This window comes from Scardinius erythrophthalmus (assembly GCF_964197995.2).
Source record: "Scardinius erythrophthalmus genome assembly, chromosome: 7".
Classification (NCBI taxonomy): Eukaryota; Metazoa; Chordata; class Actinopteri; order Cypriniformes; family Leuciscidae; genus Scardinius; species Scardinius erythrophthalmus.
The window spans coordinates 46,634,615-46,655,508 of NC_138227.1; the positions used below are offsets into that span (position 1 = coordinate 46,634,615).

General features: G+C 38.7%; 2 protein-coding genes across 2 annotated transcripts in view; one reads left to right on the plus strand and one right to left on the minus strand.

Annotated features, from left to right (window-relative positions):
* Nucleotides 1-7,702, minus strand: part of LOC308693607 (ATP-dependent helicase wrn-1-like) — a 46,421-nt gene extending 38,719 nt beyond the window's left edge. The window contains exon 1 of the mRNA XM_081370625.1: nt 7,586-7,702. Within this exon, the coding sequence (XP_081226751.1) occupies nt 7,586-7,629 (44 nt within the window). The 5' untranslated portion in view covers nt 7,630-7,702. The remainder of the gene's footprint in view (nt 1-7,585) is intronic.
* Nucleotides 7,486-20,894, plus strand: part of aadac (arylacetamide deacetylase) — a 55,117-nt gene continuing 41,708 nt past the window's right edge. The window contains exon 1 of the mRNA XM_081370621.1: nt 7,486-8,051. Coding sequence (XP_081226747.1) covers nt 7,911-8,051 — 141 coding nt within the window. The 5' untranslated portion in view covers nt 7,486-7,910. The remainder of the gene's footprint in view (nt 8,052-20,894) is intronic.

Sequence of the window (20,894 nt, forward strand, 5' to 3'; positions counted from 1 at the left end):
GACTTGTTGCTAAGGTGCTCTAAATGGTTGCTAAGGCGTCGCTTGATAGCTTCACAATGATCCTGAGAGACTGATTGGTCGTCTGAGTAAAATGAGCCCGCCCCCTTGTCTCTATGACACTGTGATCCAGAGCTATGTTCAATACAAAATCCTATGCAATGTGTAGGACGGCCCATTTCATGGGCCGTCCTACACCATTGTAAGTCAATGGGAAACTTTGGGACGCTCCTGCCCCCCAGGGGTGCAACTTTTACCCCATTGTGAGGTATGTTCTTACAGAGCCTGTCAGCCTCTTCAAATGTGGCAAATCGCACGTTTCTGCGAAATCCTCGCTCTGAGCTACGAGTGCTCAAAGTTCGTCGCAATGTTAAGTCAATGGGATTTTTCGGCCGCTTTTTCGCCCCTGGGGCAAACACCGCACCCCCGATCGCTTATAAAAGTCATAGCACACCTCTCCTCAATAAGCCGGTCGATTTGACACCTCACTCAGGGGTCTGTGACAAACGGTGCGGGGCGAGTTACGCGCCAAACTTTTGTGTGGAATAATAAGAAGAATAACTAGAATGTACATTTCCTGAAGAAAATGTGAAGTGGTGCTTGCAGTGGCAAAACTCTCCACTTGGTTGCTAGGGTGTTGTACATGATTGCATTCGAGCCAACAACCATGTCTGTACAATGTTGTGGAGCTGAAATATGGCTTCTATATGTTGCAATATGGTTGCTAGGTGGCTCTAAACGGTTGCTAGGGTGTGAAATCAGTTACCATGGTGATAGTTACAGACAGTTTCCCAACCAAAACAAAAGAGCCAACCCCCATCTCTATGTGATGTTCTGATGCAGAGACATGGGTCATGATAAACGGTTGCTAGGGTCCTCTGTTTGGTTGCCAGGGAGTGACTTGGCAGGTGCCAATGATGAAACTCCAAAGGCTGATTGTCAGTATAAATGATTTAAACCAACTCCCATGCCTGTGTGACTTTCAGAATGGAAGATATCCCTCTTTGGATTTTGGTTACTAGGGTACTCTGTTTGGTTGCTATGGAGTTACTTGGCAGCTGCCAATGATGAAATTCCAAAGGTTTCTTGTCAGTATGAATGATATAAACCAACTCCCATGCCTCTGTGACATTCAGAATGGAAGAGATCCCTGTTTGGATTTTGGTTGCTAGGGTACTCTGTTTGGTTGTTATGGAGTTGCTTGGCAGCTGCCAATCATGAAACACCAAAGGCTTCTTGTCAGTATGAATGACATAAACCAACTCCCATGCCTCTGTGACATTCAGAATGGAAGATATCCCTCTTTGAATTTTGGTTGCTAGGGTAATCTGTTTGGTTGCTATGGAGTTGCTTGACAGCTGCCATTGATGAAACTGCAACGGCTTTTTGTTACTATGAAGGATATAAACCAACTCCCATGCCTCTGTGACATTCAGACTGGAAGATATCCCTCTTTGGATTTTGGTTGCTAGGGTACTATGATTGGTTGCTAGGGAGTGGCTTGGCAGCTGCCAATCATGAAACTCCAAAGGCTTCTTGTCAATATTGAATTATATAAACCTTCCCCCATCTCTATACGATGCTCTGATACAGAGATATAGGTCTTGCTAAATAGTTGCTAGGGTACTCTGTTTGGTTGCTATGGAGTGGCTTGGCAGCTGCTAATGATGAACTCCAAAGGCTGCTTTTCAGTATGAATGACATAAACAAACTCCCATGCCTCTGTGACATTCAGAATGGAAGATATCCCTCTTTGAATTTTGGTTGCTAGGGTAATCTGTTTGGTTGCTATGGAGTTGCTTGACAGCTGCCATTGATGAAACTGCAAAGGCTTTTTGTTACTATGAATGATATAAACCAACTTCCATGCCTCTGTGACATTCAGAATAGAAGATATCCCTCTAGGATTTTGGTTGCTAAGGTGCTCGACAATGGTTGCTAGGGAGGGGCTAGGAAGTGTTGAGGTGATTCATGATTGGCCATTTGATGCCCTGAGTGAAACGAGACCACCTTGGTGTTTCTATGATCTACTAGAGCGTTTCTAGACGTTGCTAGGGTGTTCAGGATGGTTGCTAAGGTATTTTTGGTAGTTGCTATTTTGTTACTAGGTGGTTGGTAGTTGTCAAAGATGGTTACTATGGAGTTTTTATAGAGTTATTAAAATCTTTAATAACGAGTGCCTTCAGTACGGCACTCGGCCTGCGGCCTCGTGCCTATTGCTGAATAGGCACAAGCATGGAGCAATATCGCAAGGCCACGAGTGTAATATTGCGCTAAAAAATACAAAAAAATGTACAAAAAAATTTTTTTTGGTTTAGGGTGGTTGCTAGGGAGCTCTTAGTGGTTGCTAGGGTGCTAAAACTGGTTGCTAGGGTGTGGCTATGAAGATTTAAGGAAATTACTTATTGGCTGCTTGATAATATAAATCCTCTGAGGGAGAGAGAGAGGGAGAGACGCAGGGCTGTCAGGCCCTTTGGAGTGGTGTGTGTGTGAAAACGTCGGTTGGGATTCAAATATTTTTAGAATGCCCAATGTAAAGTCAATGGGGACTTTTTTGGCCGCTTTTTCGTCCGCTGTGCGAACATCGTACACCCGATCGCTTAGAAAAGTCATAGCACACCTCTCCTCAATGAGGCGGTCGATTTGACACTTCACTCAGGGGTCTGTGACAAACGGTGCGGGGCGAGTTTCGCGCCAAACTTTGTCCAGAATAATAATAATAAGAACTAGAATGTACATTTCCTGAAGAAAATGTGAAGTGGTGCTTGCAGTGGCAAAACTCGCCACTCGGTTGCTAGAGTGTGGTACATGATTGCATACAAGCCAACAAACATGTCTGTACGATGTTCTGGTGCTGAGATATGGCTTATTCATGTTGTTCAGGTGGTTGCTAGGGTTTTGCTAGGGTGTTCTGTGTGGTTGCTAGGGCTTTACTAGGTGGTTGCTAGGGTGTTCTGGGTGGTTGCTAGGGCGTTGCTAGGCAGTTGCTAGGGTATTCTGGGTGGTTGCTATGGTGTTGCTAGGCGGTTGCTAGGGTATTCTGGGTGGTCGCTAGGGCGTTGCTAGGCAGTTGCTAGGGTATTCTGGGTGGTTGCTATGGTGTTGCTAGGCGGTTGCTAGGGTATTCTGGGGGGTTGCTAGGCAGTTGCTAGGGTGTTCTGGGTGGTTGCTAGGGCGTTGCTAGGCAGTTGCTAGGGTATTCTGGGTGGTTGCTATGGTGTTGCTAGGCGGTTGCTAGGGTATTCTTGGTGGTTGCTAGGGTGTTGCTAGGCAGTTGCTAGGGTATTCTGGGTGGTTGCTATGGTGTTGCTAGGCGGTTGCTAGGGTATTCTGGGGGGTTGCTAGGCAGTTGCTAGGGTGTTCTGGGTGGTTGTTAGGGTGTTGCTGGGGTATTCTGGGTGGTTGCTATGGTGTTGCTAGGCGGTTGCTAGGGTATTCTGGGGGGTTGCTAGGCAGTTGCTAGGGTGTTCTGGGTTGTTGCTAGGGCATTGCTAGGCAGTTGCTAGGGTATTCTGGGTGGCTGCTATGGTGTTGCTAGGCGGTTGCTAGGGTATTCTTGGTGGTTGCTATGGTGTTGCTAGGCGGTTGCTAGGGTATTCTGGGTGGTTGCTAGGGTATTCTGCGTGGTTGCTAAGGAATTGCTAGGCAGTTGCTAGGGTGTTCTGGGTGGTTGCTATGGTGTTGCTAGGCGGTTGCTAGGGTATTCTGGGTGGTTGCTAGGCGGTTGCTAGGGTATTCTGGTTGGTTGCTAGGCAGTTGCTAGGTGGTTGCTAGGGTATTCTTGGTGGTTGCTAGGGCGTTGCTAGGTGGTTGCTATGGTATTTTGGGTGGATGCTAGGGCGTTGCTAGGCAGTTGCTAGGGTGTTCTGTGTGGTTGCTAGGCAGTTGCTAGGTGTTCTGGGGGGTTGCTAGACAGTTGCTAGGGTGTTCTGGGTGGTTGCTACGGTATTTTTGGTGGTTACTAGAGCGTTTCTAGATGTTGCTAGGGTGTTCAGGATGGTTGCTAAGGTATTTTTTTAGTTGCTATGGTGTTACTAGGTGGTTAGTAGTTGTCAAAGATGGTTACTATGGAGTTTTTATAGAGTTATTAAAATCTTTAATAAAGAGTGCCTTCAGTAAGGCACTCGGCCTGCGGCCTCGTGCCTATGGCCGAATAGGCACAAGCATGGAGCAATATCGCAAGGCCACGAGTGTATTATTGCGTTAAAAAATACAAAAAAAATTAAAAACAAATTTTTTTTGGTTTAGGGTGGTTGCTAGGGAGCTCTTAGTGGTTGCTAGGGTGCTGAAACTGGTTGCTAGGGTGTGGCTATGAAGATTTTAGGCCATTACTTATTGGCTGCTTGATAATATAAATCCTCTGAGGGAGAGAGAGAGGGAGAGACGCAGAGGTGTCAGGCCCTTTGGAGTGGTGTGTGTGTGAAAACGTCGGTTGGGATTCAAATATTTTTAGAACTCCCAATGTAAAGTCAATGGGACTTTTTTGGCCGCTTTTTTGCCCGCTGTGCGAACATCGTACACCCGATCGCTTAGAAAAGTCATAGCACACCTCTCCTTAATGAGCCGGTCGATTTGACACCTCACTCAGGGGTCTGAGACAAACGGTGCGGGGCAAGTTTCGCGCCAAACTTTGTCCAGAATAAAAATAAGAATAATAACTAGAATGTACATTTCCTGAAGAAAATGTGAAGTGGTGCTTGCAGTGGCAAAATTCGCCACTGGGCAGATGCTAACACAATTGACATGTTGTGATACCATGATATACCACATTTTAGCATTATTTACCACGATTTACCATGTTTCTAAGATGATTTATTACGATTTAACACATTCCAGCATGATTTACTATGATTAACATGTTGTTAGAATGATGCTAGCAGGATTAGCATGTTGTTAGCATGATTAGCATGTTGGTTGGATGATGCTAGCATGATTAGCATGTTGCTACCATGCTTTTAACAAGATGCTAGCATGATTAGCATGTTGCTAGCATGTTTTTAGCTAGATGCTAACATGATTAAAATGTTGCTAGCATGATTAGCATGTTGCTAGCATGATGCTAGCTTGGTTAGCATGATGCTAGCATTATGCTAGCTTGATTAGCATGTTGTTAGCATGATGCTAGCTTTATTAGCATGTTGGTAGCCTAATGCTAGCATGATTAGCATGTTGCTAGCATGATGCTAGCTTGATTCGCATTATGCTAGCTTGATTAGCATGTTACTAGCATAATGCTAGCATTATTAGCATGTTGCTAGCATGATGCTAGCTTGATTAGCATGATGCTAACATTATGCTAGCTTGATTAGCATGTTGTTAGCATGATGCTAGCTTTATTAGCATGTTGGTAGCATAATGCTAGCATGATTAGCATGTTGCTAGCATGATGCTAGCTTGATTAGCATGTTGCTAGCATGATGCTAGCTTGATTAGCATGTTGCCATTATGTTTTTAGCAAGATGCTGTTGCCAGGTGGTTGATAGGGTGTTCTGGGTGGTTGCTATGGTGTTGCTAGGCAGTTGCTAAGGTGTTCTGGGTGGTTGCTAGGCAGTTGCTAGGGTATTCTTGGTGGTTGCTAGGCAGTTGCTAGGGTATTCTTGGTGGTTGCTAGGGCGTTGCTAGGTGGTTGCTAGGGTGTTCTGGGTGGTTGCTATGGTGTTGCTAGGCAGTTGCTATGGTATTCTGGGTGGATACTAGGGCATTGCTAGGCAGTTGCTAGGGTGTTCTGGGTGGTTGCTAGGTGTTCTGGGTGGTTGCTAGGCAGTTGCTAGGTGTTCTAGGTGGTTGCTAGGCAGTTGCTAGGGTGTTCTGGGTGCTTGCTAGAGTTTTTTGTGGTTACTAGAGCATTTCTAGACGTTGCTAGGGTGTTCAGGGTGGTTGCTAAGGTGTTTTTGTTAGTTGCTATGGTGTTACTAGGTGGTTGGTAGTTGTCAAATATGGTTACTATGGAGTTTTTATAGAGTTATTAAAATCTTTAATAACGAGTGCCTTCAGTACGGCACGAGGCCTGCGGCCTCGTGCCTATGGCCGAATAGGCACAAGCATGGAGCGATATCGCAAGGCCACGAGAGTAAAATTGCTTTAAAAAATATAAAAAAAATAAAAAAATGTTTTTTTTTGGTTTAGGGTGGTTGCTAGGGAGCTCTTAGTGGTTGCTAGGGTGCTGAAACTGGTTGCTAGGGTGTGGCTATGAAGATTTTAGGCCATAACTTATTAACTGCTTGATAATATAAATCCTCAGAGGGAGAGAGAGAGGGAGAGACGCAGGGGTGTCAGGCCCTTTGGAGTCTGTGTGTGTGAAAACGGCAGTTGGGATTCAAATGTTTTTAGAACTCCCCATGTTAAGTCAATGGGACTTTTTTGGCCGCTTTTTCGTCCGTTGTGCGAACATCGTACACCCGATCGCTTAGAAAAGTCATAGCACACCTCTCCTCAATGAGCCGGTCGATTTGACACCTCACTCAGGGGTCTGTGACAAACGGTGCGGGGCGCATTACGCGCCAAACTTTTGTGTGGAAGAATAATAATAAAAAGAATAATAAGTATGAGCAATAACAATAGTGATGCTTTCAAAAAAGCACCACTAATAAGTATGCAAGAGAACACTAATGATGCCTTGCTTTCAGCAAGCACCATTAATAATAAGTATGAGCAATAACAATAGTGATGCTTTTAAAAAAGCACCACTAATAATAAGTATGCAAGAGAACACTAATGATGCCTTGCTTTCAGCAAGCACCATTAATAAGTTTAAATAGGATTTCAGTAAGTTGGCTTTCTCAAGCCAACTTAATAATTAATATAATATATATACTATAATTTTCATTTTTGAGTGAACTATACCTGACTGAATTTTCCATTTGTTGGCATGATATGGTTAAATTCTGATGGGAAATATCATACAAGTTGGGTGTCCACCTTAACGATAATCACCATATTTACGGTGAAGCCATCATGTGTAGAAATATAATATTAATCATATTATAAAATATAATTTATAGTTACAACTGTAAAGCTTTATTGCATTATTATGGGATCTCCTTCAATACTTGCAGAATATTTACTTTTTAAAATAATTTTGTGTCTGCATTTTTAAAATGAACATTTTAATGACAGTATATTTATTGAACAAAAATGAATTTTCTATTGATCAAAAATAGTGCAAACTTTGCTAAAGTGATTGTTTTGATCAAGTACTAAGACATTATTACAAACATTATTTTAGCTGCAGTATTTGTATCAGTACTGTGTGTCTTTGCCCCCTGCTGGTTTTACCCTGTGTGTCTGTGGGGTTAAAGACCTCATTATTTATCTGCTGCATTATTGTTCAATAAAAACATTAATCATACAATCATTCTGCAATCATACACCATGGGAATAGTGAAAAGCACATTTGTATAAGGCCTTTAGCCCGTTATACCCCACATGTGATCCTGCGCAGCAGCATATCAACACGATGACAACAGCTGGTTTCACACGAGACAAACTGCTCGTAGTAATGTCAACACAAAGCAAGCAAGAAAAGTGGAGCCGTGCAACAGTGTTGTGAGTATAGAGAGGGAGGCACACAAACCGTGCGATGACCCACAGGGTTTTCTGAGGAATTTGAGAGGAGCTCCAGCCGCGTTTCATTACGATTTAATAAATCCTATGCGCAGCAGATCTGAGGAGACCAGAGCGCGCTCAAGCGCAAATCTTTCCACATGCACGCGTACAGTATCACGATCAGATGACTCTAACACGTGTTGTCATATCTCGCTGGCTCCAGTCCAAAATTAATCCAGGATTACACTTTAACACAGAGAGCACTCAATGACTAATAAACGCAGCTGACGGAGCTTTCACTTGCCGAGGACTTCTAAAGCAAACCGACTATAAAATAAACGGAAGACACGTACAGGCGAGATCTAAAAATGAGGTCTAAAGGAGTGTTTGTGCTTGTGTTACTGGGCGCGTTAACCGCTTATTACGTTTATTCACCAATCCCGAATAACATAGAAGAGAGATGGAAACTAATGCTCACTGACTCTTTCTTCAAAACTTTAAGCCACTTGGTAAGTTTGCTTGCATTTGTATTTTAAGTGGGTTAAAGACTGACAGACATCATTCTGAAGTTCAAACGCATGTGTATTACGATATTACTGCCATATTGTTATTTTCGGCTGGGTTGATCAAAGAGTGTGATTACGCAACTAATCGCAGTTGTAACCAATTTGTTGTTTCAAGCGTTAGATTATTTGTTTGGATTTCACAAGTGTTTGGCACGACACTGCTCAAGAGTGTGTGTCAATAGAGTCAGGCAGATTTACAGTTTACAGATTATGTCGATTCTTAATCCGACCATTAAAGTAAGCTTTGTGGTTAATAATAGAAGGAAATTATAGCAGGAAATGCCATTTAAATAAATACCTTAATGTGTAAAACGCACCTTAAATAGGGGCGAGTGTTGTAACACTATTTGCATTAACGTCTAACTCTGTGTTGCTGCTGCTGCTTTTTTCCCGGTCTCAGTTTGTCTTACAAATTACATTTGTTTTGAAATCTACATCTTGTAAATCTGATTAACTGTAAAAATGTGTCACTGTTGTTACAACTACTGGCTGAGTTGTAGACAGTGGAACACTAATAAAAATATGGACATCAGTTTACATTTTTAAGTGACACTCATCTTGTTTATAAAATTAACTGAAAATTCATGATTTTTTTAAACCATTCTTTTAAACCATCACCCTGACTCCAGTTTTCATTTTAAAGGTACAATATGTAATAATTTTGAATCAAAATATCCAAAAACCACTTGCACAGTGTTGTATATTCCTTTCAATTGTGTATTTACATTATCCTAAATGTTTCCAAGACTTTGTAAATTCAGAGAAATTCACCATTTTAAATAGTGCCCGTCACTTGTCGCCTGTCTATGACGTAATATCCGCGTTATCCCTGGTTTCCGCTAGTACTGCCATAGTAACCATGGCGACAGACGTGGACAACTGCGTAGTGCATAACGTCTAGCGGCGCGCTCACGCTGTTGTTGTTTCGTTCAAACATTATGGATCATGGCAAGCAGACTTTGGGACAAAAGGAGGACTAAAACAAGGATCAATATCGGCGTGGCGTTTTCGAGATGCCGAGAGCTAGCGTCCGCGACTAACTTTGACTTGACTGAGACGCCACTCTTGCATGTACTTTATTAGACAGGTGAGCAAATGTACATAACATAAATCAATGTTATATAGTTCAACATGATGAAATGTTAGAATATGATCAGTATGTTATTCTAAAGTTGATCTAGTCTGCTAGTCACATATAGCCAACAAACTAACACATAATAACATTATAACTTTAAACACACTCAAATGCTGTTTAGTGTGATAGTGTAGACCAAGTTAAAGAGCACTGTGTTACCTCACAATTTTAATTTGTTACATAAACTGACCAGTTTGATTATTAATTCAGCACTTGCGGGTAGTTCGGGAGATTGAAATGTCCTCATTCCTTTATATCCGCGGGACTCGCGTGTGGCGCTGATATCTGTCTCGCATTAGCAATCGCGCCCTGCTTCATATCACAGTCATGTTAAAAAACATTAAAGGGACAATATGTAGCTTTTTAGGTATTTTATTATCTAAAATCAATATTTTTATTCATAAATATGCCCTCAATGGTGTACAAATACCTCTGCTAATTATCTGACTTATACTCGTAAACTAAGAATTTATTATCTTTATATACATTGGACGGGTAAGTCCACGGAGGCTTCCATGTAGTTCCGCCATCTTGAAAAACTATAATAGCAGAGAGGGACAAAAAGTACTAGGCCAACGCGTTTCGTTCAGAGCCAGCGTCACGTGACTGAAGTCAACAGAAGCGGAGGAGAAGAGCAGAGAGAGATGCTTGTCACTGCCACGGCAAGTTTAAAATGCTGCACTGTACGGTTATTTATACACCGTTTGTTCATTCATACATATGCTGAGTCACAGGATAAGGAGTCCTCGTCGTCGAAAAAGTCCAAAATAGACCGTAAAAGGAAACGTGACCGGAGATTACAAAAACAAGGGTTAACCTGTTAAGCTTCACCAGTGCGTCGGTGCACTGAAGCGTTTTTTTTTTATTTAGTAAAAAATTACTATCAGATTTAATGTTATACATTGACAAACTATACATCATTAAAAAGATATAAGACTCAAGTTTCAGTATTTGACCACTATTGTATTCTGAAAAACTTATAGTGACAGTTATGTCTTAATTTGTGTCAGGAGTTATGAAATGAAAAAATGAGTCGATACCTTTAATATGAATTATGACCGTCAGCCGCTTTCATTCATAAAAAACTCCCGTGCTGTCGTCATGACAGCGATACACAAAACAACGTCCCTCAGGGCTTTAGCTCAAAAATGTGCAGATTTGGAGAAATATTGATATATTTTCATAAGTTTTCATCAGATTTCTATAGACAGGAATAATATTTATTGAATTTATGCCCAAATGCGTCGATGTAATCATTATGAGCGCTGGACACTGTGATGTATTGTGTTTTCAATCCATACCAACAGCCTGAGGGCGCTACATTCACAATAATAGTCCATTTATGTAACATGAAGAAGAACCATGATCATGTGACAATCCAGGAAGTCTCGAACACACACAAAGCTATCAGAGATCGTTGTTACATGCAGAAAAAAGACTTTTTGAAGACAATAAACATGATTGAAATGATATTTGGTTTACCTGTGTTCTTCAAATAATGTCAGGTATTTCCATAATAATAGATTATATTTATAATGTATTGCTAATCGATATAAACTTTATCATTGTGCAGAATAATAAAAAATATATATTTTCTGTCTGATTTTTTAATCTGAAGCGAAATTATATCACAGAAGATTATTTAAAACACTCTACTTGCGTTATAAATTAAGTTTGAAGCACAAAAATGGTTTTAATCTCATAAATTGTCGTGTATTGATGGTGTGCTAAGCTAACATGCTAGCTAGCTCTAGGTGCACCTGCCACATATTGCAGTTATCCTTTTATAATTTTTTTCTAAATATGCTTACTAAAATGTTTCATTATTCAAGCAGGGCATTTGATCCAGTTTTTAAATGTTAAGTAAGAACTTTGATAAAAGAAATTAGGGATTGAAACCCTATGAATAGCCAGTCGTTAGTAACTATAATGCAGACAAAAGAAATGCATATTTCGAGCCATAACCAGGCTGGAGAGGTGTGAATGTGTGCAGGGGGAGATTGAGACTGAATGGGGCTCGTTTGCACCACAAAACAATAGAGACAATATACTGGATAGATGGTTAGAAGATGGCAATAAACATCAGAAGCATCTTTAACGTCAAATCAAAATAAAGTCAACTGACATGGTCTTGAAAAACATTTCACTAAATACAGAGTTTTGGACTTATTATCTTCAGATTTTAAACATAAAATGTTTAGACATGTGGCTTTAGCTGTAGTGCATTTCTAGATTGCTCCAGTGCCAACTTCAATTTTATTTTCATGAGGATGTTTCATAAAAAATAATTTCTAATAACTTTACAAAACTTTGAAGCTATTTATAACAATTTTTTTTCATTATGACAATAATTAATTCTACATTTACAATAAACTGCCAGGTGTCAGCTTTCAAATGAGATCATACTTGTGCTTTTAGTGCAAAGGGTTCATGAACTGTATCTGTTTAAGTTTGGGTATGTCATTTCTGGGGATTTTTCAAAAGTGGCGTTGCAGCTTAACAGGTTAATGTCGGGATAGCTAATGCAGGAGAAAGCTTTCAAAAGAGACCCTGAAGTTGCCTGCTTTCTTCTCGACAGGTAAGTCAATGTTACGGTCTTAATTACAAGCTTTTTTTCATTGCTTTGTTGTGAACTTTATTATATAGACAGTAGAACATTTATAGTTCTATTTATCTATTCTATTCATAGTAAGTTAAACAGGCTCTTTGATGAATAGCAGCTATTGAGTAAAGTAACGTTAGAGAAGGCACGGATGATGATGATAACAATGCACGTACTTCAAAAATATAACGAATAAAGGCGGCATTACTACTAACTACCATAGTTAATGTTTTTCACAGTCAGTAATTTATACTGTAACATTCTTTTTTTCGTTGTTTCAAGTTTCAGTTTGTTTTAAATAACAAACCTGTTCACCCGAAGGAAAACTCGAAGTGCTATTATAAGACATCCTGTCATAGCTTTTTGGAACATAACGGCTACCGTAGATGCAACGCGCATTTGGAAAAGTGAGGCGCTGGAGAGCATTATTCGTTTGAATGCAAAATACAGTTTCACCACTAGATGGGAGAAATTCCCACTTAGTGTCCCTTTAATGTATTCACTCATCCATAAACATTATTTCCCATAAACATTATTAGATCCATCGGCATGACGACAAGTTCGATGATTTGTCTTATTCACCGCATTATCATTCTACACCTTTGTTATTGCGAGAGGTTAGCGACCCCTAGTGGCGAAAAATAAATGACATATTGTAGCTTTAAACATTTCCATTTAGCAAATAGGAAACATTTAAATTGTAAACAAGTTTGAAAACAATGAACACTGTACAAACACATAAAAACATGGCTAAGAAACATGCCACAATGTCTTTTTATGCTGCATCCCAATTTGCCTACTTGTACTACACCCCAAAAAATATGTAGGCTACTCTTTTTCTGAAGAAGAAGTACATATTTTTTAGTGTAACAGAAGACTAGGCATATTTTGGAACATTATACCACGTCATAATTGATTATTTTTTTCTTGGCATATTTGTGTTGATCCTGTCGTTGTAAACTGGCCTGTCAATCATCTTGTCACAGTTAACGTCCACATATGCTTCCTTCATGTGCTATTGGAAAATTCCTACTTCCCACTTCTGAAGTTGTGATAAATGTGCGTTCAAGTCCTCCTGTGAAGTTCGTATTTACTAGGTGGGAAGTCGTGTTTACGACAGCAGGTGCGTTCAAGTCACTTTCGTCGGAGAAAGATGGCGGAGTACTTACTCTTAATTAATTACACAAAAATACAGCAAGAAAATGAAGAACAAAGACATCAGGTGTGCATTGCTTTCTAAAGTTTTTAATTAATGAAGCTACTGCAAACTTTATCGTTGCATATTATATTGTTATAATGCCATCATATTCTTTGCAGGCAGTTCTTCTTTTGTTGCAAAGAACTGGCAACCCTCCTAGCGACTGTTCGGATTTTATTTAAAGGATTAGTTCACTTTCAAAAAAATGTTTGTTGATAATTTACTCACCCCGATGTCATCCAAGATATCCATGTCTTTCTTTCTTCAGTCGAAAAGAAATTAAGGTTTTTGAGGAAAACATTCCAGGATTTTCCTACACAGAATGGACTTCAATTGCAACCAACTATACCAATGTTCAATGCAGCTTCAAAGTCTCGACACAATCCCAGTCAAGAAATAAGAGTCTTATCTAGCAAAACGATTCGCCATTTTCTAAAAAAAAATATATACTTTTTAACCAAAAATTACCATCTTGTACAATATCTGAGATGTGCCACGTATTACGTCATCGCGTTGGAAAGGTCATGAAAAAAATAAAAATAAAAAAAATAATAATAATAAATTAAAACAAAGATGTCGGACGATTTTGAAGTTGGAGGAGAAAATGAGATGACATTTTTCACCCTTCCCTCCTTTCTGAACCGGAGAACACAGACAAATAACTTAGATAGATGATGTGACGCGTGACCTTTCCAACGTGATGACGCAATGCGTGGCGCATCTCAGAGATGGTACACGACGAGCATTTGTGGTTAAAAAGTATATATATATATACTTTATAAGTTTATTTATACTTTATACTTTATACTTAAAAGTATATATATCGTTTCGCTAGATCTGACCGTGTCTGGGATCGTGTCGAGACTTTGAAGCTGCATTGAGACGGACATTTGAACCTTCTTTGAACATTGGTATAGTTGGTTGCAATTGAAGTCCATTCTGTGTAGAAAAATCCTGGAATGTTTTCCTCAAAAACCTTAATTTCTTTTCGACTGAAGAAAGAAAGACATGGATATCTTGGATGACATCGGGGTGTGTAAATTATCAGCAAAAAAATCTTTGAAAGTGAACTAATCCTAACTAAGGCGCTACCGGAGGAGTTTTGAGATCTATAGTCAAAATAGACTTGAACCCTCCCTTTGCCAGCAATACATTTTTCTATGACCCTCCAAAATGATTGTGAAAAAAGGCATGACCCTCCCTGATAATTACTTCTGTACTGGTTTGTGCTTGGCAAAGATGTTCAGATAGCCATTGTTTTTTTACAACCGTGACAAACGACTTAACCTCTGCTTTCTCATCTTACTGTCATGATTCCTGTCTTTTGTTCCACTTGTTTTGTGTGTACTTTTGTCATTTCCTTGTGCTGTCTTTTGCTAAGTAGTTTTTCATGTTGATTAGTCTCCCCAGGTGTATCTTGTTTCCTCATTTCCTAGTTAAGCTTGTTTGCCCCTGTGTATTTATAGCCCTTGTGTTTCACTTGTTACTTTGTCAGTTGTTGTACATGTATAGTTGCTTCTAGTTCGGTCATTCTCATGGTTTTGTTTCTTTATCCCTGGAGTTCTTTATTATTTGTTCTATGTGTTATTTCATTAAAACCCTGCAGATAGATCCTCGCCTTCGCCTGCTTTCTCCAGCACGTTACACTTACACACCACACATAGTACGCGTGCGATACAGTTTTGTAAACTCTATTACTTGTGTTTGTTTTCAGACATTATAACAGTCGTTTTATACTTGTGCTTATGCGATATCACGATTTTTGATCGTGGATGGTTGAATGTCTCCATGATCTGCTTTTGAAGAAAGATAGTAGCATCGTACAGCGCACATTCTATCAGCTGCAGTTCTGGCGCCTCAGTCCGAATACTGTAAAACTCGACGTACATTCACATCACATGTTAACGCAGCGGTAGAGTTACACTCACAGGACTCTGCACAATCACAAAAGTTCATTATTTGCTTGTGCTTTAAAGCTTTGCTGGGTAAACATTTCATTGGCGTTCTGTTCTGACATGATGCACTTTTTCTGAGCGCGTACGCCCGAAGCGCGCGCGCGCACTGTCAAACAGCGCCAAACTGGACAGACCCATCTGCTAGCGATGGGGGGCGAGACTGAGAGAGATACATGGAAAAATATGCACTAAACAAGCCACTTTGAACTTTTGCTGTTTTCATGAAAGTTCTAGCCCCCTAGACTAAAAAAAGTTGTATGACCCTCCCCTCAACAAAGAATAAAAAGACATGACCCTCCGGTGGTCCATTCCATAAATACCGAACGGTCCCCTACCGTTCTTTTTTCCCCGGGCCGCGAAGGATAGAACGAGGAACAGCACAGACCGAGAAAACGAGGCCGGGAGGAGCTGATCGAGATATTTGATGTTTGACATGAGGACATGACGTTTCAGAGAGTGATACAGAGAGGAGATCACAGGAGAGCATGAACAGATTGTTTTCTCTTCTTGACAGAATGGTAGAGAAATAAACTTTTGGTTTAAAAAGAAATGAACTTTTTTTGACTAATGTTAATTAAAATTTGAGAATGAAACAATCATATACATTACTTTTATGCAAGTTATATTTGTAAATGAAACAAAAAAATTTCTGTGCATTGTTTTATTTTTGTAATGCAAGTTATAACTTGTAAATGTAATGAAATTATTCTGTACATTTATTTTTGTCATGTCAATTAATTTGTAAATGAAACAAAATAAATTGTTCTATAGGCTCCATTTTTACTTACAGTACTTTTTACAAGTATTTACAAGATAAGTTACGTTAAAGATAAGAAAAACAAAATACATGTTTAAATTAACAGTATACATAAAACAGATAAGAAGAAAACATTTTTCAATAAAAAGACTGAGCTGAGCAGGAGATCCTGGATAATCTGCACAATAGAGACGCTGGTAAGGCCTCTGCCAGTGGGACATCATCTGGGATCAGTGCATATTTCCACTGCCAGTTACTAAGATGTCCTCAGAAAGAGGGGAGAATAAGTTCAATTAACTCACATACTCAAAAATCAAACCATAAAATATTTTGACATGAAAAACCGTTGTATGAGCTAAACTCAGGACAGCGGCACTCCAGGGCCGACATTAGTTTTTAGTGTTTCTATTATATTCTTTTCATATTTTTTTTAAACAATATCTAATATCAAAATCTAATATCCATGTGTAAAAAGTCAGTTTTTCATAAAAAGTACAATATTTGCCTCTGAGATGAAGAGGAGTTGAATAACAGTCTAAAGTACTTCAAATGTATACTTTAATCCAGAGTAAATGTATGCCGTTCTACAAATGGTTATTTGGAAAATGAAACAACAAAAAATGTATTGTCACATTAACACATTGTTGCTAGCTGTGTCCCGGAAGTTGTTCAATGCAATGGGACGGTCTGGTTATGTCGCCTAGCAACTGTGTTGAGCGGCAGTAAGCTACCACATGCACTGGACTTTATATAAGTTATAACTGGCTAAAAACAAATCTTAGAATGCTCACGGGTCAATTTATGTCTATAATAAAGTCTAAAGTGCATAAACTAGCCTATATAAAATTACATACTTTTAACATAAAAGTCAACATTTGAATCTTTATTGTATTTATTATTATTTTTAGTTTTCATTTTAATCATTCGATTATTCGATTAAATTGAAACCCAATACTTACATTTAAAACTGTAATCAGGCAATTTTGTCTCTGGCGCACAGTGAATTCTGGGGTAGGCAAGGCTGCGAAGGATCCTTCTGATGTATCCTGCATTCACGGGAAAAGGAGGACGCATTTGCAGGACGCATTTTGAAGGAGCCTTCGATGTAACTTCTTATTGGGACAGCCTTTGCTGCGCCGCGATGACGCAATCGGCTATACTTTCCCCTTTAAACGAGTCTCGGTGCGTCCTCCAAAGGCCGCGTCGGCCGTGCACTTCAAAGGATGCAGCCCCTGAATTGGGACACAGCTAGTATACCTTTAAGTATTGTGGTATTCCACCTTGTTTCTCACTGACACACCCCCAACTCATTAAGATCGGGGCTTAAAGAAAATCCTCAGCTTCCCACTCGTATTTACGGCATTGTGATGGCGTTCATGTGCGTTCAACTCGTAAATATGATCTTTACGAGATGACTTGAACACACCATCCCTGGTGAAAAAAAAAATATGTTAAGTATACTTGAAGCCAGACTAATTATTAGTATACTTCAAGTGTGTTAATGATTAGTTAACTTAAAGTGTGCTATTTTGAAACAACTAATTTTGTACTAAGTATATTTTAGTAGTAATTAAGTTGTAGTAAAGCATAACTTTAAATGTATTTAGTGTACTTTTGTGTACTAAATTGGAACAACTTTAAGTATATTTAGTATATTTTAAGTATATGCCTGTGTAGGGACTAGTTACATACTTGATTAGTGTATTAAAGTGTACTTTATTTGTGTTACAAGTACATTACAAATTAATTACAAGTGTCTTCGAAACATACAAGAAATATACCGTAAATTTATTAAAAATATATACTAAGTATACTTGCAGCCACACTAATTATAAGTATACTTCAAGTGTGTTAAGGATTAGTTAACTTTAAGTGTGCTATTTTGAAACAACTAATTTTGTACTAAGTATATTTTAGTTGTATTTAAATTGTAGTAAAGCATAACTTTAAGTCTATTTAGTGTACTTTTGTGTGCTAAATTGGAACAACTTCAAGTATACTTAGTATACTTTAAGTATATGCCTGTGTAGGGACTATTTACATACTTGATAAGTGATAATAAAGTGTACTTTATCTGTGTTACAAGTACATTACAAAATCATTACGAGCAATATACAAGTCTATTATTTTTGAGTAAAAATGATATTCTCCGTAATACCTTTGGCTTAATCCAAATACTACAAATAGCACACTTTGTCTTCAATAACAAATGCACATTAATAAACAAATATTACTTAGCTATACTTTGTACAATATACTTTAAAGCTATAGTAGGTAATGTTGGAGAGCTAGCAAGATTTGAAAGCGGCACCTCTTCTAAGCTCCACCCCCTCCCGTCAGTACTCCGTCCAAAGCTACGCCCCCACAAACATGAACGCGCATCCACAGTCGGAGTCAGCTGCAGGTCACAGGAAAGCAGAGTATTTTTGTCATGTTGGAATAAATATTTTGAAACGATAAATGCCTTTTTCTTTACCATTTCAGCATAAACAAGCTATTACTTTTCTTACCTCCTTACATGCTAAATGAATAATGACAATGAATGTGGTATAACACTTTTTGTTTTATTTTTTTAAAAAACGAACAAGAGAGACCTAAGAGAAATACTTTTTTACACAAGTATCTGTACTTTCGCTGCTTTTGATTGTCATAAACAATCTGTATTTACATATAATAAATAAGAAATAAATATATATAAGAAAAGGAGTGTCCAGGGATGGCTGACAGGTCAGGCTTTGCATGAGGCGTCGTCTGCTGTGGTGATCTACTCCTTTGGCAGTGATTTACCTTTAGGAAGAATATCACAATTACACATCTGACAATAATTACTGCATCTCAAAGACACACAAAGAATGACAACAAAACTTTGTTTCCATTTCACACAGTAACAAACATTTCTTCTCGTAGCTAACAAAACACATATGCCACATCACCACAGTTGTCCCGTTTATAAGCAATATTAACGTCATTTTATCACAATTATAATGCAGACACTTGCGACTATGGCTGTGCAATATGTTCAAAATGGCATGTCCTAAAAGTCAGATAAGCAGACCTGTAACGCAACTGGCTTACACCGACAGAGAAGCTAATGTTAGCATTGCTAGTTAGCACTAGCTACAAAAGTAGCTACGTGGCCTAACGTAACATATATCATGGAAATAACAAATCCCCCCGAAGCAAAACAAATAATTACCTGTTCAGCAGAAAGAACGCAACCTCGGCATCGCTTTTCATCACTTTTGCTCCCTCAGTTGTCTCCACCATTCAAATGCTGCAATGTTGACGCAAGTTTGTCCTCTGGCTTTATCCAGTGCCTGTTTCGTTGCAGCCTTTTCTGCATCCGATTTTCTTTTTTTTAGGCTTTTTATCAGGTCGAGCAGTTACCAGCAAAGCTGGCATTGGTAGTTTTTGATGCATTTTCTCTTCCATTATGCCGCAAACTCCTGCTTACTCGATGTAGTGAGCTGAATGTTTCCGGAACGGTGACATGTGATGAGTGCACGCAGGGCAGCGCACGCAGTGGGGATCGGGCACGAGACATGAAGGCATCTGATTGGTTCTTTACACTCAGACCGAGTGGCAGTGATTGGTCAGAGTTTTTACTGTCCTGCAGCTGCTACAGAGGTCTGATTTTTTTTCATTCCTTTTTCTGAACATATAATGTATTGACTACTCTCAGGATGGAAGGACCATTTCACCCAGTATAAAAAAAAGTGTTTCTGAACAGGATTACCTACCCTAGTGAGTGAACTTCCATTTTTGGCCATGCAATATAGCCAGTGTTTACTTGGCTGCATGTTAAACGGCCACTTGTGACATCACAATCCAGTAGCTGCCACTTTCTGTACAGTAGAAAACACATTTTCTTGTGTGTTCCAATGGTGTGATTGTTGATGTAAAATTTGTAATGGATTTGTGTTTATTGTACATTGTGCCTATCTTTAACATTGTATAAACTTAAATTAAAAATCCTTAAATCACAATTACAAAAGTAGCCATTTGTACACTGCATACTCAAATCTATTTTAAGTATATCAACAAAAGTATGTTTTCTTTAAATACACAAAGACTTAAAAGGACTTGTAGTGTACTTTTTAGAAATATGTTAAAAGTGTGCTTGTTTTTAGCATATTTCTTAAAAGTGTAATTAAGCATATATTTATTACCAATGTACTTATAGTGCACTTGTTAGAAATATATTGAAAGTATGCTTGATTTTAGCATATTTCTTAAAAATGTAATTAAGCATATATTTATTACCAATGTACTTATAGTGCACTTGTTAGAAATATGTTAAAAGTATGCTTGTTTTTAGCATATTTCTTAAAAGTGTAATTAAGCATATATTTATTACCAATGTACTTATAGTGCACTTGTTAGAAATATGTTAAAAGTATGCTTGTTTTTAGCATATTTCTTAAAAGTGTAATTAAGCATATATTTATTACCAATGTACTTATAGTGCACTTGTTAGAAATATGTTAAAAGTATGCTTGCTTTTAAATATATTTTTAGAAAATATACTAAAGTACTATTATTTTAAAGTGTGTTAAAAGTTGTATTATAAAAATAGATAAAAAGCATGATGCTAATATACTTTTAAGATATGAGTTACAGGCATAGCCACAAAAGCCTACAAACTTTGGTCAAAAAAACATTGAAGACAATGAAAATTGTCATTTTGACCCCCCTTTACAAAAGAATAAATTACTCAGTTAATATACATCCACCACATTTAATATAATGGCTTTCTGCTTCATTGATGTTTGTTTTTCTTCAGAATTAATTTTTTTTTAATAATAATTGATCCGGGAAAGTGTCTGAAATTTGGTTGATTTTTACACTAAATGACTCAAATGTGTTTATGTCTGAGAACGTATCGGTTACTAAACGTAACCTCTGTTCTCTCTAGAAGAGGGAACGAGTATTGCGTAAGTAGCTTACGCTGCGGGAAAGTCTTCTTTCTCGAGATACTTAAGCCAAAAAATTATCCTTAATTTTTAATAATCTTGTCAACGCAGTGCGGCAGCATGCAGACCTAGGGCAGGCTTACTAGCGTGCCCATTGGCTGCCCTGCGGCAACTGCAGCAGCCTATCGCTGAGCCCTTGGCGTGACGTCACGACCAATGAGCGCTT